Source organism: Nuphar pumila, chromosome 7, assembly GCF_984573655.1.
Source record: "Nuphar pumila chromosome 7, dmNupPumi1.hap1.1, whole genome shotgun sequence".
In the NCBI taxonomy this organism is placed as follows: Eukaryota; Viridiplantae; Streptophyta; class Magnoliopsida; order Nymphaeales; family Nymphaeaceae; genus Nuphar; species Nuphar pumila.
In genome coordinates this window covers 35515047-35538201 of record NC_143255.1, presented here as the reverse complement: position 1 = coordinate 35538201, position 23155 = coordinate 35515047, and the positions used below count along the sequence as shown (strand labels likewise).

Below are 23155 nucleotides of genomic sequence, written 5' to 3'. Positions count from 1 at the left end.
CCTTTATTTATTTATTATTTTGGCTGTGCCAGACTTTGGTAGCACATTTTCTGGAGTCCTTACAGATGAACATGGAAGAGTACAGGCGCTCTGGGGCAGCTTCTCAACCCAAGTATGAGTTATGCAATTTACCATTCCACTTTTCTTTTATCTGCAGTAATCCAGAGTCAATTACTATGTTACCTGGACACAGCTATTGGTTGGATGTGAGACAAAGTGTTGGATATGCTAAGCCTTTAAAAGCTAGACATACAGAGGCCCTAGTGCACACTCTTATTGATGATACATGAGTTGATAGTTTGGGAACAGTTGGGAACTATATTAGCAACACGTCAGTATTATGTACTTATAAGAAGTTTTAAGACATGCAAGGGACACACACACACACACTCTCTCTCTCTCTCTGTGTACATGATGCTTGTACTTACACTTTGAACTATCGATTGACAGAGGGTATAAGTAAAATATTCTGTCAGACACTAAAAGTCATTAAAGAACTAATATTTCATCACAAATTCTTTATTCATCATTAATATGACAACATGAGTATATGATTTCAAGATTTCAAAACTAAGTAACAGACATGCTTGTAATTGTATCTTATATCTCATGAACATATAACTCATTGCGAGAAGAGCATACTGAAATTCCAGCGAGCTTTGGCAAAAGCCCGACGATCTGCATCACGATTGTGGCATGAACATGGTGAAGAAAGGTGCTACCACGAGAATGAGAATTCCTTTGCAGGTAGTTTCATCAAGAAGGTAAGTCTGACCCATCTAAAGTGTCGTTCACTGATAAGGATCACAAAGAATGTCCAGGTAACATAGATTAGATGTGTTAGCTTGTAAAGCTCAATCGTTATCTTCTCTTATCTGCAGCTGAAATATGGTTGCAATTCTTCGGAAGACCATCAATTTGTTCGTGGTATACCAATTTATGCAATCAGTGAAGTTCTTGATAAGATCATTCATGGTGAAAATGGACCATCTCTGCTGATTAATGAGACAAAAAGGCCAATGCCTCTCATTCGAGTTCTTGAGGCTGAACTGTATCCCACTTTGCTTTCAAAAGCAAGGAGTTTTGGACTGAGCAATGATTGGATCCAGGTGAATTTTTTCTGCTTGCATACTTTTCATCTAGATGATCATTATCTCAGAAAACCTGAATGTTGCCTTCTCAACATGTACTATTATGACTTTACTATTGCAGCATTTTAGTGCTTGAGTGATGTAGAGAATTGTGGAATCTCCAATTTTTTTAGATATGATGGTTGTGTTGGAATGATGTCCTTTATTAACCTCTTGTCACACTTTGTAACACGGGCTCTTCTAAAAGGTCAATGCATCCGTGTGCAGTTGTGACACTTGGTCATGACTTCCGTAGTGTCAGGCGCGTTCAACCTTACCAGGGTCCATTTCTGTCCAAAACTGGACTCAGTTAACCCTAACGGAGTCCAGTTTTACCTATAGTATATATTGAAAGTTTATATAATAGTGTATTATAAAGATGTGTAAAGTAACTTATTAGGCTACTATGTATGTACCCTATAAAGGATATACTAGTCTTTTCATTCTTTTACTTTTTGATGTCTCAAGGGGGGCAACCCTTTAGTTGTATAAAGACCTCATTCACGACAAGTAAAGCAGTGAACTTGTGTTCCCTCCTCTTGATGTTGAGTTTCCTCTAACCCTAACATCTTTTCCTCTTGTTTCTTTGTTTTACTAACATGGTATCAATGCCATATTGAAGACAAGAGATTGTTGATTGAAGATGTGATCTGCTGACATCATCATAGATTGTGAGTTTTCTATTGATTGAGGTGGGGTTTCGGTAGAACGTGATTTTAGAAGATGAATGAACCTAAAATCATGTTATTTGGTTAAGATTTGAAATTTTGGAGAATTTTTCTTTGATTTTCTATGTATGTCGGTGAACAATAACCGGATCTTGAAAAATTCTTGCCCCAAATAGGTTGTACTCAGGTCTTTTTTTGAGTATAGAACCTGTTGATACTGGTCTTGGGTTCTATTTGGTTGATTTGGCTGAGTTTTGATTTTTGGGCATCTAAAACAGGATGTAAATGTTCTTTTCAGTTCTTTGGTATTGACTGATTATTGTTATATGATACAACAGAGCATCATGTTATTTGGGGTTCTTTTTGTGGATCATGTTACCTTGGTTGGTTTTCGTGTTTCATTGGAAAACCTTGATATCATTTGTTGAGATTTTGGGTATCGTGAGGCCTGTTTGTGAAAGGTTCTTCACTGCGTTGTTTTATCTTGAGTATCCTCTTATTGCAATAGTGGTGCATATTGCACCTAGATAGTTTGTTTGTTGTGCATTGTGTGTTTGTGCAACTTTTTGGCATTGTAGTTGGGGGTTGGTGAGTTATAGAGAATGAAGAGATTCAAAATATCCCTGTCAAGTTAGCTGGGACAAACAATGTATATTGGGTTGATTTTTTGGAAGTGGTGGTTGTTGGAAAAGGATTGGGAGGCTATTTGGATGGTTCAAAAGCAAAACCTAAAGCCTCCGATGAGAGCTTTGATAAGTCTATTGAGGAATGAGTTATGAATAATGCGAGAGTCAAGGCCTGAATTCTTGGGTCCGTGGAACCAAGAATTGCTATGAACATTTCAAAATTTCATGAGGCAAAAGAAGCTTGGACATATCTCAGTCAAGTATATAAACAAGAAAATTGGGTAACACATTATCAACTCATTCAAGAGTTGAGAAGTATGCAATAGGCAAACAAGTCAATTGAAGAATTCTACTATGATATGCAGAGAGTTTGTGATGCTCTTGCACTATGGATGGGTAGAAGAAATGTAAGTGTACGAAATGTGTCTTGCACTTCATGTCAAACTTGTTAGGGGATTCTTGATCAGCACAAGGATACTGATAGAGTTATTGAGTTTTTCATGGCTCTCAGACCAGAATTTGATGGGACAAGGAGTGCCATCTTGTATCGTTCTCACTTACCACATGTGACCCAAGTCATTGCTCAGTTAATTGCATAAGAGACTAAGATAAAGTCTCTTGAATCATTCTCTTCTGGGGATAATGTCATGGCTATATCCAGACAGATGTGTGGCAGAATGAGTGAAAGAGGTGGTGGTAGGACTGGAGGACGAGGGTGTTAAAATAGTGTGTATATATTTATACCTAATTGATATATGTATATTTATGCAATATACATATATCAAGGGTATTTTGGTCATTTAACAATATGTAATTTAGTACAGTCTAATAGGGACTGTAAAGTCTTTTTAGTTTTCTTTATTTTTTGTTTTTTATTATGTATATTTAATGGACTGTTGGGGAGACAGTCTAACGACTGTTAGAATGCCTCCCTTCACCCCTCTATATAATACATGTTTTTTCTAAAGCATTTTGTGTGTTAATACAAAATTTATTTCTATATTGTGCTCTTGTGGAATTCGTGCTTTTGTATATCTCTTTTATGAGATTGTCATCGGTCCATTAGAGACCATAGTATATTTGTGCACTTATGTAGCCCTTCGTTGTCATTATTGTGCACTCTTGTTTCATTACATGGTATCAGAGCTAGGCTCTTGAATTGGTGAAAGCTATCTTGGGATTGCTTTCTTTGTGGTGGTGCTCTTCAACCTTTAGTCCTCAAACACAAGTCTTCTTCATTATGGGACAAAGAGATTCCGCCTTCGTCATCTCCTACAAGCTCAACGAAAACAACTATTTAATGTGGGCGACCACTATGAAAAATTACATCAAAGGTATAAAGCTTTGGGGGTTTGTTAATAGAACCACTAATGAACCTCAACTTAAATTGACAAGAAGAGAAGGAGATAAAGTGAAAGCCCTATCCGAAGAAGAAAAAAAGAAGGCTTTGCAAGAATACTGTTAAGATTAGTTAACTGAATTCTTTTTTATTCTTAAAAGTGTTTTTGATCTGAGACAAGTTTTAAATTTAAAAAGGTACACGAATTTCCACACAAGTGTTTGGATGCTCCTGAATCAATGATCCACCTACCACCTTGGCCAGAAAGGCCATCACCTGCCGAGCCTGCAACCTTCGCAACATGAGGCTTCAAAGTGGATGAACATAAGGCAAGGAGCTCATCATATTCAGCCCTGCTAAGAGTTACAGAGTCATTGGAATAATTTTCACCTGATTTAGCCCCTTAGCCATAAGATAAAATGATGGGCTTGATTCAAAAACTCAAGTACAACCACACGCGCACACAATTTGCTGAAAATCCAGATATGATCCACAACCAGCTATAACACTGACTATATCTAGTTTTAATTTCACAGATAAACTCTGAGATTCACGTCCACCGACTGTAACACGACTATTCAGATCCAATCTATCACATCCACCTTAACAAGAAACTGCTATAGGCTGCATATCACAACTACGACAGACAGCATACCACGACACCATCAGAGACGTCACTAAAGATCTGCTTCACACTTCGCAGATCAACGATAGTTAATGGACTTTACCGAAACACCTTGAAGTCTCTGCACAACTTCCTTCCAGACTTGACGTCAAACCTAATTCCAGATCAACGTCTTCACACGACTTCAACCTTCACGCGATCTCCTTGTTGGGTCTTCAAACAATTTTCATATATGGCAGCAGACGACTTCAACTACAACATAAAGAATATCAGATCTAAATATGATCTGATTTTGAGAAATCTGACCTTGACAGAAAATATCAGATCTGAATCTTTAAACAAAAACCGACGATAGAGGCTTCACAGCACCATAAACATACGATCAGATCCAAAGGAGTATGCAGGTCCACGACTTATATAAGAATCCCTATAAATTTTTTCGTTCTCGACAACCAGAACATTAAAAGGAATGGCAATATAAGCCGATCTGTGATCAGATCTGAATCAGCCATGACCTAAAATAAAGACCATAGGCAGATCCAAAAACACATGATGATATAAGCTTCACAACACTAATCTGATCGCAGGCATTCAACAGTGATTTATCACTAATTTTAGACCTAATCACCGACTACAATGATTCAACAGTATCCAAAAAAAATTTATTCTACCCCAAAATAATATCAATTTGATCTAACTGATTTAGACGATGTCTTTAGATCTGAAATATCTTCTTCTTATGCTTCACGATAATCAAACATGATCTACGATCTGCATCAGCTGCTCCACGATCAGCAACACAGCGACTTCAGGATCCACGAGCAGTTCACGATCCACACATTTGATCCTTCATGATCTACAACCACCAACAACTGCGTCTTCAAGCCACAAGCACACGATTTTAGAAGCTTCTTCACGATCAACGACTGCAACATCTACAGAATCCACGAGCAGTTCACGATTCAATATATCTGATCCTCCTTCACGATCTGATCCTCCTTCACGATCTGTGATCAACAACAGGATCACCGTGATCGTCAGCAGCAGCATCATCCTAGAAGGGAGACCTGCTCTGATACTATGTTGAATACGTAGGAACCGAGAGAGAGAGAGAGAGAGAGAGAGAGAGAGAGAGAGAGAGAGAGAGAGAGAGAGAGAGAGACTAATTTTCTTCATACCTTAGGGCTACTCTCCTCTAGTTTAAATAGAGGAGGTTAGTCTCAAGAGGAAATTACATGTGGGTCTCTTATTATGAATGAAATATCAAAAAGACACTTTTAAGAATAAAAAAGAATTCAGTTGACTAATCTTAACAAATACCAAAACAAGTTGAAGGATTGGGAAGCTAGCGATGCTCAAATTCTCTTATGGTTCATGAATACTATAGAGTTCAAGATCGCCACCAACATCTTCAAATTTAAAAGGGCATGTGATGCATGGATTTTCCTAAAAAGCACCTTCATTCAAAAAGATATGACTAGCTTATACTAGCTTCAAGACAAGGTACACAATATCAAACAATGAGATAAAAGTGTAAGATACTTTTATGGTGTTTTATCTCCTATTTGGGATTAACTAGCTATGTTAGAACCAAAATGGGAATGTTCGGCTATTGAAATGAGAAAATTATAAGTTGAAAGAAAAAACTTTTTCTCTTTTTTTTATGGTCTCCGATCGAAATTTGAGCAAGTTAGGTCCTCTTTGCTTCATAAGACTTCGATTCCTTCTACAAGTGAGACTCTTGCTCAAATTTGCTAAGAAGAAACAAGACTTGGAATGCAAGTCTAATGATGAGGTTCTTGAAAAGAAGACATTATTATCTTCATTGTATGTCTGACCCGATCCATTTGTATAATGGATCAGGTCCAGATCCAGTTCATGTATTGTAAATTATTATTTTGTAAAAGGGTATTTTCGTACCCTAATGTTTACACTTTATGTTAAATAGAATGAGAGGGCAGTCACGATGGACTGAACCCTCCTTTCAGCTGGAAATTTCTCTCTCCCTCTCTTCTCTTCTCTCATCGTAGATTAGGGTTTCATTCTTTCATGGTATCAAAGCAGGGCGTGGATCTGCGTGAATCTGCGTGAAGAAAGCAAGGCGTGGATCTGCGTGAATCTGCGTGAAGAAAGCACAACGTGTGCATCAACGTGGATCTGCATCAGCTATCTGCGTGAATCTGGGTGTGAATACCCAGCGTAAATACCCAGTGAAGAATGTCTGGTCGTGAATCAGCGTGATTTCAGCCTGCGTGAAGAAAGAAAGCCCAGCCTGCGTGAAGAAAGTCCATCTGCGTGAATCTGCGTCTGCGTGAAGAAAACCCAGCCTGAGTTTGCGTGAGCAAATCCCAGCGTGAATCCACCAGCGTCAGCAGAGTGAACTTATCAGCCGTGAATCCCAGCGTGAATCTGTGTGCCGTGATTTGAATCTGTGTGGTAAATCTCTGTGAATCTGTGTGGTATTGTGGCCCTCAAATACCTAGCGTGAATCTGTGTGAAGAAAATCTTTGTGAAGAAAATCTGTGATTTCTTTCAGCCGTGTGTTACAGCATCAATCTATGTTTTCTTTTCAGCCGTGATTGCTTCTTTGTGAAATCAGGTTCATCAGGTTTAATCCCTGCTGTTTTCCTGCTGTTTTTCCTACATTTAATCTCTTGATCTGTGGTTTAATCCCTGCTAACCATTGTTAATCTCTTGATCTGTGATTTCCTTTTCCTTTCTGCTGTTTTTCCTGCTAATCACTGCTAATCATTGTTAGCCATCTGTCATATCTTATCTGTCTTTTTCTGTTAGCCGAGTTCTTTGTTCTTCATACCTAAGTGTCAGTTCAAGCATATTCATCAAATGGAATTTACTCACGGGCAATCATGCCTGTCCTCAAGTTTTCTTGGTCAACTAGTCTCTGAAAAATTGAATAACTGTAATTTCTTGACCTGGAAAAGACAGATTATTCCGTTTATAAAAAGTCAGGACCTTTCTGGTCATCTGGATGGATCGGTCCCACCGCCTCCAGAATTTCTCTCGCAAGAAAAAGTGGACGATAAAGGCGAACAATCTGTTGTTCTTCACAGGAATCCAGAATATGTTGCTTGGATGAAGAGAGATCAATCGCTAGTGGCATATATCACTTCAACTCTTTCACAAGAGGTCCTTATTGCTCTTCCTGATGATTGTTCGGCAAAGGAACTGTGGGATATGTTAGTTCAAACATATTCACAAATTTCTGAGGCAAGAATTATGTTTCTTAAGCGAGAATTTCAAATGCTGAAGAAAGATTTCATGTCTATTATGGAATACCTGAATAAAATGAAAGGAATCACAGATCAGTTGGCGGTTATTGGGTGTCTTGTCAGTGAAAAAGATAAAGTACAACAAACCTTGAGTGGATTGGGGCCAGATTATCATGTTATGACGACAACCTTACTATGCTTACCAGAACTTCCAAAGTTTGAAGATCTTCGTGCAAAACTGTTGCAATATGAGATGAATCTGAAAGGTTCCTCTGAAGCCTTTCATGGGAATTCCGGAACACAAGATGTGCTGGCTATGGGAATGAGTTATGGTCGAGGTAGAGGAAGTTCTTTTCGAGGAAAAGGAGGACAAGGGAGAAATAACTATGGAGGTCGTGGCATACTTCCAACACCCAATGTTCAGGGACAAAGACCCATTCCCACCTGTTTCCTATGCAACAAGAAAGGCACATTAAAGCGAACTGTTGGTTTAATCCTCAAAACAAAGGGAAAGCTCCACAAGCAGAGGCTAGAAAGGATGGAGAAGTAAAAGAGTTGTTGTTGGCAGCCTTGGCAGGATTGAATATGAAACAAAATGACAAAGGAACTTGGTATGTCGACTCTGGAGCAGCTACTCATGTTACAGGTGATGTAGGTAAACTCTTGACTCTTACACCTTATGTTGGAAAGAATAGCATTGTCACAGGAGATGGATCACATCATGCCATCTCACATACTGGAAATGCCATTATACACATGTCAAAGTCCTCTCTTAAACTTCCAAGTGTCATCCATGCTCCTAATATTCAAAAGAACATTGTTTCTGTCTCAAAGCTTGTTGATGATGCAAATGCTTCAGTTGAATTTACTCCCTCTTCTGTTTATGTCAAGGATCTTCGCACGAGGAGGACATTCGCTGAAGGAAAACGATGGGGCAACATGTACATCTTCCAAGAAGATCCTTCATTCATTCATCCCAACTATTCATCCTTGAAGCCTCACCAAGTCTTTGATTCTGATTTTTTATTTAATGTTTCTGAAAGTAATAAGCCAAGACTTTGGCATAGTCGTCTTGGCCATTGTGGTCGCCATTTTATTGAAAAACTTGTCATGAATAATCTTATTCCTAAGTCCAGTCTGAGTTCAGAAGTCGTTGATACAAAATGTTCTAGCTGTCATCTATGTAAGAGTCATGTCTTACCTTTTGCTTCCATTAATAAAAGAGCTTCAAGGCCATTTGAGGTCATTTGTTCAGATGTCTGGGGTCCTGCTCCAATTACTTCTTTTTCTGGCAGTAAATACTATCTTATTTTTGTTGATAGTTATTCACGTTATACTTGGATATTCTTTATGAAGCACAAATCAGAAGTTTTTGGATTGTTCCAAAAATTCCACTTTTTCGTTCAAAATCATTTCTCTACCAACATTCTTAATTTCCAGTGTGATGGAGGAGGTGAATTCTCCTCGAGTGACTTTGTTAATTTTCTTCAACATAATGGGATAAAGAGAAGAGTGTCTTGCCCTCATACACCTCAACAAAATGGGATTGCTGAGAGGAAGCATCGACATATTGTTGAGACTGCAATGAGCATGATGCACGGGAGCAATCTCCCTACATCATTATGGACTGAGGCCTTCCACTCCACAGTTCATGTGATAAATCGCTTGCCCATGAATATCTTAGAAAATAAGTCACCATACTTCTCTCTTTTTGGCATACAACCTGATTATCATGAATTACGTGTGTTTGGGTCTGTTTGTTATGTGCACATTGATAGCTCACTCAGGCACAAGTTCCAAGATAAAGCTTTGAAATGCATGTTTATAGGATATGCCGAAGATTACAAAGGGTACAAGTGTTATGATCCCCTGAGTAAGCGTGTCAAAATATCAAGGAATGTTATTTTCGATGAAATGAACTTTGCTGATCAGGATAATAATTCAACTATGGTGGATACTGATAACTCAAGCTACAACATTGAGGTATACTACCCATGGTTAAATTCAGAACTCTTCTCCAATGGTACAGTAGAATGTCCAGAAAATTGCAGTCAGAATGAGCCACATGAGGATTCAGCCAATGAGACTCAAACGGAGGAAACTGTCACATATGACTTGGAGCCAACAAGGTATAAGGGAATTGTGTACACTCGGCGAGAGAAAGAGCCCTCATTCACTTCTTGTTCGAACACGGATATCAGAAGATCTTCACGGATTCGACATCCACTTGACAGGTGGGTAAGTTATAAAAATTTTTCAATGGATTTTCAGTTATTCTTGACATCCATAAGTAAAGAGGATGAGCCTCTTATGTTCTATCAAGCTGCGAGCTCTAGAAGATGGGTAGAAGCAATGAATGAAGAAATGGAGGCCTTACATGAATGTGGCACATGGGAGATTGTGCCTAGACCACTGAACAGAAATGTAGTTGGGTCAAAATGGGTGTACAAGATAAAATATATACCAGATGGGAGCATCGAAAGGTACAAGGCTCGACTGGTAGCCAAGGGATTCACACAAGAGGAAGGCCAAGAATTTGATGAAACTTTTAGTCCTGTTGTCAAGATGGGGACTATTCGTATTGTGTTGAGTCTAGCCATTAAACATGGATGGACATTGAGCCAGCTGGATGTGAAAAATGCTTTTCTGCACGGGGATTTAAAAGAAGAGGTCTACATGGAACAACCCACTGGATATGCAGAACGAGACGTCAAAAAATATGTATGCAAATTAAAGAGAGCACTCTATGGTTTGAAACAAGCTTCTCGTTCCTGGTTCGACAGTTTTTCTCTAGAAATACAACGGCATGGCTTTTCTAGGTCTCTTCTGGATCACTCATTATTCATTCACAATGAACAAGGAGTTACTACTCTTCTGTTGATATATGTAGATGATATCATCATCACAGGGAATTGTAAAAGCCACATTGAGCAGGTGAAGAAGTTATTAAATCAGAGATTTAAGATGAAAGATTTGGGAGAGCTGCGATATTTTCTTGGGGTAGAAGTTGATAACAAGAATGATACACTTACCCTTACTCAACACAAATATACGCTGGACATTCTCGGCAGAGCAGGCATGACAGATTGTAAGCCGTTAACAACTCCAAGTGTCATTCATCAGAAATTGAGTTCGCAAGAAGGGGATATATATGGAGATCCCACTAAGTATCGCAGTTTAGTTGGCATGTTGCAATACCTGACTTTTACTAGACCTGACATAGTATATTCGGTTAATCAGGTATCCCAGTTTATGCATGAACCTCGTGTGTCACATATGGAGGCAGTCAAACGTATACTTCGCTACCCAAAGGGTACAGTGGGTGATGGGCTGGTATACAAAGGCAAGGAAGAATTAGATCCAGGTGGGGGCCATGAGATTATTACTTATGCTGATGCTGATTGGGCGGGGGATCCAGACGAACGACGATCAGTATCTGGTTATTGCAGCTTCATTGGGCCAAACTTGGTATCCTGGAGCAGTAAAAAACAAAAGGCGGTTGCTAGATCGAGCACTGAGGCCGAATACAGATCAATGGCCACTGCCACGGCCGAGGGTACATGGATAAGACATCTTCTGACTGAAATGGGAGAGCCGATTGTTCGATCACTGTTGCTATATGACAATCAAAGTGCCATCAACATGTCATTCAATCCCATTCACCATAGTCGAGCAAAGCACATTGAAATAGATCAACATTTTATCAGGAAAAAGGTTGAAGACAAAGAGATTGAGCCCATGTATGTGTCAACAAAAGAACAAGTTGCTGATATCCTCACTAAAGGGTTAACAAAGGATAGATTTTGGTTTTTGAAGAACAAGTTGTTCATGGTCCAACACCATGCACAACTTGAGGGAGGCTGAAAAGAAGACATTATTATCTTCATTGTATGTCTGACCCGATCCATTTGTATAATGGATCAGGTCCAGATCCAGTTCATGTATTGTAAATTATTATTTTGTAAAAGGGTATTTTCGTACCCTAATGTTTACACTTTATGTTAAATAGAATGAGAGGCAGTCACGATGGACTGAACCCTCCTTTCAGCTGGAAATTTCTCTCTCCCTCTCTTCTCTTCTCTCATCGTAGATTAGGGTTTCATTCTTTCAGTTCTTGCCGTATCAAGACCCAAAATTTTTGTAAAAACTTATAAACTACCTCACTTTGAAAGAAAATTCAATGGAGGACATAATGGGAGAGGATACAAAGGTAAAATTACTTGTCATCATTGTAAAGAATAGGGGCATATAAAACCGGATTGTCCCAAGCTCAAGAAAGTGGCCGCCTAAGTGAAGAACCTCAGGAATCAAATAAAGCGGGCAACTTCAATGATTTAACAATTGCCCAAATAGAGGAGGGTGTCTCACAAATTCTTAAATCTACTCCTACATCTGGCATCGCCATCTCCTCTTCTTCTCCTTCGGTTAAGTCTTCTTGGATTTTGGATTCAGGAGTTTCTTTTCACATGACTCGTAACGAGTTTCTATTATCCAATTGCACTAATTCATATTTTTTATGTGTATCAACTGTCGATGGTACTTATTTGAAAGTTAAAAGTATAGGAAACCTCAACAATATCTCATTTTTTTTGTTTCAAATGTGAGGGTTATTCTAAAATTAGATTTAAACCTTTTTTCGGTATCTCAATTTTTCGATTATAGGTGTAAAGTATTCTTCTCATCTAAGGCTTGTTGGGTAGTGAATCTCTAGTCAGGGAAGCTGATTGGGCAATGCCATAGAAGAGATCTTCACTATATGGATTCTTTATGCTTACCCCAAAACTCTTTTTGTAATCATATCAAAAACATTAATTTAGATCTTTGGCATAAAAGATTATGACACCCAAGTATATCCAAATTATCTCATTTTTCATTTTTGAAAAAAATTTGTAAGAATAAAGTATTTGTATGTGAAAATTATATACTTGGAAAAATGCAAATGATGCCTTTTGGGTTTAGAACTTCCTTGACTAATGAAATCTTTGAATTAGTGCATTCGGATGTATGGGTTCTCGTTCTTGTCATATCAAAAGGTGGTTATTCATATTATGTTACATTCATAGATGATTTTATTAGACATACTTTGATCTATGTCACATGGGTGCGGCTGCGGGGGTGCGGCACTTTAAAAAACCTAGGGTGCGGGGGTGCGGCAGGGGCATATATATATATATATATATATATATATATATATATATATATATATAAAGGGGGGTCCAAAATTGAAACTTCTAAATAAAATAATTTAAAACTTCAAAATATGGGTTTAATTTACATGTTGGACTTTAGGAGACCTTTCCTATTCTCAACGAAAGCTTTTAATTTCCAAGAATCTAAATAAAATAATTTAAAACTTCAAAATATGGGTTTAATTTACACGTTGGACTTTAGGAGACCTTTCCTATTCTCAATGAAAGCTTTTAATTTCCAAGATAGATTTTAGGAAACCGTTTTCTATTATCAACACTTTCCAAAGCTGCCTTGTTGAGAAACTTGTTTTATGTTTTTGGTGGATGAGAGGAAGTTTTTTTACTATTAAATGAGAGAGAGAGAGAGTTTAATGAGAATTTATTCACTTGAAAATAATGTTGTTCAATGCATTTTAAATGAATTTAAAGCAAGGGTCTCTTTTTTTTATTTTCCAAAGTAGATTTTTTTAATCCAAAAAATGGACCAAAATGACTCTGGGTGCGTTGGCCGCACCTAGGGTTGGGTTGACCGCACCAGGTGTCGTACCCGCACCCGCACCCGCGTCGCCTCGACGCGGGTGCGGCACCTGTCTTGGCGAATCCCTGTGACATAGACTTTGATCTATTTTTTTAAACTCAAATATGAAGTTTTTCGTGTTTTAAAAACTTTCATAATCTAGTTAAAAATTAGTTTAAAACAAATATTAAAGTTTTCCGCTCTGACTAAAGGGAAGAGTTTCTTTCAAATAAATTTTATTTCTATCTAAAAACTCATGGTATTTTATAATAAAGATCTTGTCTTAAGACCCCCCAACAAAATGGTATTTTCGATAGAAAGCACCGTTATATTATTGAAACTACTAGGACCCTACTCATTTCAAAAGAAATTCCAAAAAATTTCTGGGTCAAAGCTGCTCTCACCACGGTATATCTAATAAATAGAATGCCTTCTGAAATTTTGGAAAACAAATCACCTATTGAAAAGCTTTTTAAAATCTCTCCCGATTTGAAAATGTTGAGAATAGGTGGTTTTTAGGTTAAGTTGTTCCTTATTAGAGGTTTTCTGAAATACTTTTTTCATAAGGTCTTAGTTGTAATTTCTTTGTTTTGCCTCTCTCTATTTAATATAGAGAGAAGCCCTAATGAGAATTAAGTTTTCTGTTTTCTTTGCACAACCGTCTCTCTCTCTCTCTCTCTCTCTCCCTCTCTCTCTCTCTCTCAGGTTCGGTTCATCTTCTACATGGTATCAGAGCCACAGCCGATCGTGGGAACGTGATCGACTGTGAAGTGGGAGCGTGATCGAGATATCGACTGTGACGTGGGTGTGATCATGCTCTACCAGATCTCAGTCGATTCATGGAGGCTTTCATGATCATGATCAAACTTCGATCACGCTGAGTAATGATCTAATCAGGTCAGCACTTTAAATATTTTTTTTGGCATTCTGCTGGTCGTGGATGCCTGCTGTGGGTGTCGTATCATCTGCTGTGGGTGTCGTATCATCTGCTGGGTGTGGATGCCTGCTGTGGGGGTCGTATCTCCTCGTGCTCGTCGTGGATGCCTGCTGTGGGTGTCGTATCTCCTTGTTTTCTTTTGTTTTCTCTCCTCGTGAATACCTACGCTGTTGCGACCTGGTGGTGCCGAGTCTTCCTGCTGCTATGACGAGTTGTGTGTTGGTTCATAAGGTGTCGAAGGATATTCCTGATGGGTGGAAATAACAGAATTTTTTTTTTCCTGTTGTCGTGAGTGCTGAATTCTCGTCGAGGTGTGTTCCTGCTGTTTGGGAGCAACATAATTTATTTTTTTTTGTGGCCGTAAGTGTTGAGTTCTTGCAGAAGCTGATTTTGTGTGATATTTACTGGATGTCATGTCGTATATGTTGGAGAACAACAAGTTTTGGTTAACAGTGTGTCTTGCGACTGCATTTTATCATGTGTGGTGATGTGTTTGGGTGCAGCAAGGATGGGAATTTCTGTGGTAACTACAGCAACTGAATTTTTTTTTTAACTCCCTGTTGTGTCGAGTGTTGAAGTTACTCTTCTGTCATGGAAAATAGCAAATGTGATTTCATGCTGGATTGATCTTTATGTTGTGGAACAGCAGGAGTGGTTTCCTGCTGAGTTGAAGAATTTTTTTTTGAACACTTGTTGTTCAAGTGAGTTTTTTTTTGGTATGGCTGAAACGTCGAAAGGTGATTCCAAAATGGAACATATTGGGGACTATAAGGCGTTTGCCAACCCCTTCTCGTATGGCTCTTCTGTTAGGTTGAATGAAACCAACTATGCCAGGTGGTCCAGAACTTTTATGATGTCGGTATCTGGACATCGTCGAAAACATATTTTGTTGGAAGGCGAACCCATTGAGAAATTGGGAAAATATGTTACTTGGGATGAAGATAATGACATAGTTATGTCATGGATCATGAACAGTGTCGAACCCCATATTGCAGATGGATTGATCTACTATAATACAGCCAAACTAATGTGGGACAATCTTCGTGATACATACTCACAAGAAACGAATGTGAGTCGTGTCCTACAAGTCGAACAGGAAATATATAACTTGCAACAGGGAGATCAGACCTTGGCCCAGTACTATGCCTCTGTCAAAGCTGCGTTTGAAAGACTTAATGCTCACCGGCCTTTGTGTTGCTCGAAGCAAAAGGATCATCAAGAACAAACCATGGTTGCTCGTTTTCTTACAGGTCTCTCTTCAGATTTTTCGGTTTCAAAAGTTCAAATGTTGACTGGTTCAGATGTTCCGACTCTTGCTGACGCTTACAATCGTCTGAGTAGACTTGCGATATCTCTGCCACAATCTCAGCCTGTGACTCAGACATCTGCTCTTGTTGCCCCATCTAGTTATGGCCGTGGAAATATTCAGAATATCAGAGGACGAGGACGTGGACGTGGTATGGGAGGCAGAGGAAAGCTTCAATGTACATTCTGTGGAAAATCTGGTCATTTAGAAGATCGTTGTTGGGATAAGCATGGTCGACCACTCTCTTCTGCATCAAAGTCATATAATCCTAAAGCTCATGTTACTACTATTGAGGCAACTAATGCACAAGATAATATCACTGCAAATGAAAATAATATCACTCTTAGTCGTGCGGAATATGATGAGTTGATTGCTCTCCGACCTTTGAGTTCCAGTTCTCCTGTAGCTGGTATTGCCTATTCAACCGGGAATCATCTCCATCCGAATGATAGTAAGTGGGTTATTGACTCTGGTGCATCCAGACATTTGTGTGGAAATTCTCGTGTTTTTTCAGATCTAAAGGTCATTAAGGCTCAACTTGGAGTCTCATTAGCCGATGGGAGCTCCTCCCCGGTTGTTGGTCAGGGAAATATTTTTATATCCTCCTCATTACAGTTGAAAAATGCACTTCATGCTCCAAACTTTCCTCAAAGTTTACTTTCTGTTAGTTGCCTTATAAAAGAACAAAATTGTAGAGTAATATTTGATCCAATGGGTTGTCATTTTCAGGATTTGCTGACGGGGAAGAAGATTGGTGGAGGCTATGAAGAAAATGGAATTTACTACCTACATCATCCAATGGGTTCTGTTCATGCTGCATTGGACCATTCATTCAGCCCTGTTCAGTGGCATCATCGTCTTGGTCATCCTTCATTGTCAAAGCTTCGGTCGGTCTTTCCTCAGATTCCTTCCACCACATCATTTCAGTGTGAAGCATGTCAGTTGGGCAAGCATCATCGAAGTTCGTTCCCTTTGAGTCAGAGTCAGTCGAGTAATAAAGTTTTTGAACTTCTTCATGCAGATGTATGGGGTCCTAGTAAGATTCCTACTAGGACTCAGTGTCGGTATTATCTTGTTATTGTTGATGATTTCTCTAAGTTATCATGGGTATTTTTAATAAAAGAACGATCTGATGTTCTAAGTCTTATCAAATCCCTAATTCTTGAAATAAAAACTCAGTTTGAATCTAGTGTCAAGATTGTTCGCACTGATAATGCTCTTGAGTTTAAATCAAAAGATCTGTTACAATTTTACCAAGATCATGGCATCCAACCCCAAACTTCCTGTGCCTATACATCTCAACAAAATGGGGTGGCGAAAACATCGGCACCTCCTTGATGTTGCAAGGACCATTTGTTAAATATGTATATGTAAATGAATATATTTCTGTACTGTATTGTACCACTTGTACAACATACTGTACTGTATTGTACTACTGTACTGTATTGTACAGCATACTGTACTGTATTGTACTATTGTACTGTATTGTACAACATACTGTACTGTATTGTACTATTGTACTGTATTGTACCACTCGTACAACATATAAATATCAATGGAAAAGGGAGAAGATATCATTGCTGCCCAACATTTTTTTCTCTCTTCCCTCTTACCTCTCTCTCTATCTCTTGCTACGATAGTAAGGTGACTCCCACATCTGATTTCTCACATGGTATCAGAGCCAAGGGCGTGGTAATCACGATCATCTGGAAGGCCCCTAAGGACCTTGACGTGCGTTTTTGGGCGTTCTCAAGGAAAGTGTTTTTTTTTTTTCATCTTTTCTCTGTTGTTTCTCCGTTGAATCACTATATTTCGACGTCGTTTCTTCATTTCCTCATATCGTGCATCTTTTCCTTCTTACATATTCTGTTATCCCCAATTTTATCAACCCTAATTTCTGTTTTCCCCAAATTTGGGAACCCTCATTTCTCAAAAGTGCCTCTTTTCTCAAACTTCTTGTGATTTCTTATCTATTTCTTGCAATATAGTTGATAAATCGTACATTCTGCACGATTAACTAAAAAAAAAAAAAATCGTGATTTCCAAAACTCAAAAATTTCTGTCCGTACGGTTCTGTCCGTACAACCTACGAATTTCTGTCGTGCTGTTTGATTCATCTTTGATCTTCTTCCTTATGGATTCTAAAATCAGCCCCGGATTTCTTTCTCAACTTGTTTCTCACAAATTAACTCATGATAACTACTTACTTTGGAAACGCCAAATTCTGCCGTTTATCCGAAGTCATGGTCTTTCCGGGCATCTGGATGGGGGATCACCCGCCCCACCTATGACTATTACGCAAGAGGTAACTGGTAATGATGGGAAGGTGAGTTGCATTGCTATTCCAAATCCTGCGTATGATGTTTGGTTTCAGAAAGACCAATCTGTGGTTGCCTATTTGACTGCCACGTTATCTGATCGTATATTACAAACTATCTCTGACCATTTTAGTGCTGCAGAACTATGGAGACATCTTGCTCACTCTTATTCACAGGTTTCTGAATCACGTGCACTTCAACTGAAATGGCAGTTCCAATCTATGCGAAAGGGAACTAAGACCATTACTGAATTTCTAGGGGATATCAAAATTATCATTGATCAGTTGGCCGCTATTGGATATCCTGTTTCTGACAGAGATGTTGTTCAGCAGGTATTGGGAAGCCTTGGGCCCCAATATCGTATGTTTTGCACTGCATTACAGGTTGCCTCTACACTTCCATGCTTTGAGGATTTACAGGCCAAACTCCTACAGTATGAAGTTAGTTTGACTCAAGATCATCTTATTGATGATCCTCATCCTGTCATGTTTACATCTGGGTCTACCTCATTTCGTCCACCTGCTGCTCATATGGGCCGTGGAGGACTCCTTCCTACTCCTACTGCTCCACCTGCCACTAGAGGTACCCGTGTCCCTACTTGCTTCCATTGCAACAAGCGTGGCCATGTGAAAGCAGATTGTTGGCACAACCCACAGAATCGCAACAAGGCAGGGAGGCCAGGACCAAGAGCTGGACAGATGAATGTTAGACAGTTTCAGGGGCAGCCGCAGGGAAATTTTCGAGCACATCAGGGTACTGATCAGTGACAGAGTGCAGGGTTGCCACATGATGTGCAACAAATTCTGATGACTGCATTTAACAACATGAATTTGCGTCAGAATGATGATGGAGTTTGGTATATTGATTCTGGAGCAGCCGCACATGTTACTTCTGATGCAGGTAAACTTTCCAACATGGTTCCTTATATTGGCACTGGCACTATTGTCACGGGAGATGGTTCCCACCACCCTATTTCTCATACTGGAAATGCATCTCTCTCTTTGTCACAATCTACACTACCATTGAAAAATGTCTTACTCACTCCTGCCATTGAGAAAAACATTTTATCTGTTTCTAAATTGGTTGATGAAACAAATTCATCCATGGAATTTACTCCGTCTTCTGTTTGTCTTAAGGACCTTCGAACCAAGAAGATGCTCGCTAAGGGTGAACGACGCGGAAACATGTACGTCTTCGAAGCAGCCCCCGGGACTTTGAAGACGTCATCTACCGTGTCTCCATCTTTTCCTGCTTATTTGAGTCAGTCTTCTTCTGTTATGCAATGTAATAAGCCAGTTTCTTGGCATCGTCGGTTAGGTCATTGTAGTCAAGGGTTCCTTGACAAATTGTCTTCTCAGGGTTTTATTCCCAAAGTCAAATTAGATCATAAGTGTCCTAGTTGTAATGTCTGCAAGAGTCATGTACTTCCCTTTCAAAGTATCAATAAAAGAGCTTCCAAGCCATTTGAAATTATTCACTCTGATGTTTGGGGCCCAGCTCCTGTTTCATCTCTATCTGGCTCTCGTTATTATGTGTTATTTCTTGACTCTTTCACTCGTTACACTTGGATTTACTTTATGAAATCTAAATCTGAAGTGTTCAAACTTTTCAAACAATTCCATGCTCTTGTTCAGAACCTTTTCAATTCAAATATCACTTATTTCCAGTGTGATGGTGGTGGAGAATACATATCTCATGATTTTAGTGAATATTTAAAGGACCATGGCATCACACGTAACTCCTCTTGTCCTTACACTCCACAACAGAATGGAGTAGCAGAACGTAAGCATCGACATATTGTTGAAACCGCGTTAAGTATGATGCACAATATTGATATTTCTTTCTCTCTTTGGACTGAGGCCTTTCACACTGCAGTGCATATCATTAACAGGTTGCCTATGGAATTATTAGGAGATCAGTCTCCTTATTATTTGCTTCACGGTTCTCACCCTTCTTATGATGATTTGCATGCTTTCGGATGCATTTGTTATGTCCATGTGGATCATTCTTTACGTAACAAGTTTCAGGACAGAGCAGTTCAGTGCAGATTTCTGGGATATGCCGATGGGTATAAAGGATATAGATGTTATGATCCTATTTTGGGTAAGATTAAGGTGTCTAGAAATGTTGTTTTTGATGATGACCATTTCAGCACTTGTGATACTTCTCAGGTATATGAGCAAACTACTTATGATCCATGGCTTTGTGATACTTTGCTATATGACTCTATCAGAGATCCTGTTGTTGATGAACCAATTCAGTTTGAAGCAGACAACTCCATCATCCAGGATGCACCTTCACGGTTTTCAGGTTTGGTTTATGCCCGTCGAGGAGCCCCTTCAACTCCATCTCACGAGGCTCCCCCTCTTCGACGATCCACACGTGAAAGGCATCCTATCCATCGTTGGGTTAGTTACAACAATTTTTCTCTTGACTTTCAGTTGTTTCTAACCAATGTGGCCAAAGAGAAAGAGCCGTCTACTTTCCATCAGGCAGCCCATTCTCGAGCTTGGGTTGAAGCTATGAACGAAGAAATGACAGCACTTCATGAATGTCATACATGGGATATTGTTCCTCGACCTGTTGATAGAAATGTTGTTGGTTCCAAATGGGTTTACAAGATCAAGCGTAAACCAGATGGTAGCATTGAAAGATATAAAGCTCGCCTTGTTGCACGCGGATTCACACAACAATATGGGCAAGATTATGAGGAAACTTTTAGCCCTGTTGTCAAAATTGGCACCATTCGTGTGATCCTCACTTTGGCACTTCAGCATGGTTGGTCTCTTAGCCAGTTGGATGTCAAGAATGCGTTCCTACATGGGGACTTGAAGGAAGAGGTGTATATGGAGCAACCTCCTGGATATAGTGAACATGATGCGGCTACATGGGTTTGTAAATTGAGAAGGTCTCTTTATGGTTTAAAACAGGCATCTCGGTCTTGGTTTGAGAGTTTCTCCATGGAAATTCAACAGCATGGCTTTTCTTAGAGTATACTTGATCATTCTTTATTTATGTATAAGAATGATCATGTTACTACTTGGGTTATTATATATGTTGATGACATCATTATCACTGGGAGTGATGATGCACATATTGCCTTGGTCAAGTCTTTACTCATGGCCAAATTCAAGATGAAGGACTTAGGACCATTGCGATACTTCTTGGGAGTTGAAGTCGATAGACAAGATGATCGACTCACTCTAAGTCAACACAAGTATACTCTTGACATTCTTCACACCACTGGTATGATTAATTGTAAACCTCTCAGCACCCCATCTGTCTTAAATCATAAGTTTAGTGCAAAAGAAGGCCAATTATATCATGATTCCACTTTATATCGCCGCATTGTTGGTATGTTGCAATATCTTACATTTACAAGACCTGACATTGCTTATGCTGTAAATCAAGCATCTCAGTTTATGCATGCTCCCACTGATTGTCATATGGAATGTATTAAGCGTATTCTCAGATATCTGAAAGGGACTATTGGAGATGGATTGCTCTATCACAAAGATGAAAGCTTCACTACAGGACACCGTTTACTTACATATTGTGATGCAGATTGGGGTGGGGACCCTGATGAGCGTAGGTCGGTTTCAGGATATTGTGTTTTTATTGGCCCAAATATTGTCACTTGGAGTAGTAAGAAACAAAAGGCCATTGCTAAATCCAGCACTGAGGCAGAGTACAGGGCAATGGCAGCAGGGACAGCTGATGTCACTTGGGTACGGCATCTTCTTCAAGAGTTGAATGAACCTATCTCTTCCTCTCTGCTTTTATGTGATAATCAAAGTGCCATTAATATTTCTTTTAACCCTATTCATCATTGTCGCACGAAGCACATTGAGATTGATCAGCATTTTGTTAGACAAAAGATTGAAACAGAAGAAATTGAGGCTTCGTATGTCAGATCAGAAGACCAAGTAGCAGACATCTTCACCAAAGGATTGGTTAGTCATCAATTTTGGTTACTTAAGGGCAAGTTGAGCATGATTGAAGATCATCCTCAACTTGAGGGAGGTTGTTAAATATGTATATGTAAATGAATATATTTCTGTACTGTATTGTACCACTTGTACAGCATACTGTACTGTATTGTACTACTGTACTGTATTGTACAGCATACTGTACTGTATTGTACTATTGTACTGTATTGTACTGTATTTTACTATTGTACTGTATTGTACCACTCGTACAACATATAAATATCAATGGAAAGGGGAGAAGATATCATTGCCGCCCAACATTTTTTTCTCTCTTCCCTCTTACCTCTCTCTCTATCTCTTGCTACGATAGTAAGGTGACTCCCACATCTGATTTCTCACACCATTATGATTCAATCCAATGTTCCTGCGTCATACTGGGGTGATGCGATTACCACTGCTTGCTATCTGATCAACCGCATGCCTTCGTCTTCTGTGGGTGATCAAATTCCATTACATATCCTAAAACCTAATGCCCCACTTTTTTCTTTCTCACCAAAAATATTTGGATGTGTCTGTTTTGTTCATAACCTTGGCCCTGACCGTGATAAATTAGCAGCTCAAGCTACAAAATGCATATTTATTGGTTATCCGAAAAATCAGAACGGCTATCGATGTTATGATCCTATTTCTCGCCGAGAGTATGTCAGTGCAGACGTATCTTTCCTGGAATCCTCTCCATATTACTCTAGTTTCGGTTCTCCGGTGCAGGTTGATCCAGCTGAGTCTTTTCCATTACCTATACCTCCTTTTCCTTTGGAATTTGTGCCCTCCTTACCGAACCAAACTTCATCCTCTTCCAGATTTAATAATCCTCCATTGGTATATGTGCGTAGAGCTCCACTTCTGCAAGAGCCTTCATCTTCTTCTTCTCCTGAGGTAAGTTCTACTGACAATAGTGTTCTTCAGGATGATGATAACAAGCCTATTGCTCTACGAAAAGGGACAAGACAATGCACCTTATATCCCATAGCTCATTTTGTCTCCCATGCCAGAATTGGACATAAGATGAAGTCTTTTATTTCAGCCTTGTCTGCTGAAACCATTCCTCTGAACTATCAGCAGGCAGCACTTGATAATCGCTGAAAGATGGCTATGCAAGAAGAAATGAAGGCTTTGGTATCTCAGCATACCTGGGATCTAGTTGATTCCCCAGCAGATGCTGACATTGTTGGTTGTAAATGGGTATATACAATAAAGTACAAATCTGATGGTTCTATTGAAAGGTACAAGGCCAGATTAGTCGCGAAAGGATATACCCAGACATATGGAATTTACTTCTTT

The 23155-nt window shown here is 39.2% G+C and overlaps 1 protein-coding gene across 5 annotated transcripts in view; it reads left to right on the top strand.

Annotated features, from left to right (window-relative positions):
* The window catches only part of DEG7 (DegP protease 7), a 196239-nt gene that overhangs the window by 120417 nt on the left and 52667 nt on the right, over positions 1–23155 (top strand). For 3 of the 5 annotated variants that reach the window (XR_016433313.1, XM_090014208.1, XM_090014210.1), the window contains 3 exons: positions 33–112; positions 636–764; positions 882–1109. Coding sequence is in view for 4 of the 5 variants with exons in the window: in XM_090014208.1 (XP_089870334.1) it covers positions 33–112; positions 636–764; positions 882–1109 (437 nt within the window). In the remaining variant the exon portion in view is untranslated. The remainder of the gene's footprint in view (positions 1–32; positions 113–635; positions 765–881; positions 1110–23155) is intronic. The other 2 variants (XM_090014207.1, XM_090014209.1) reach the window with 2 other exon arrangements.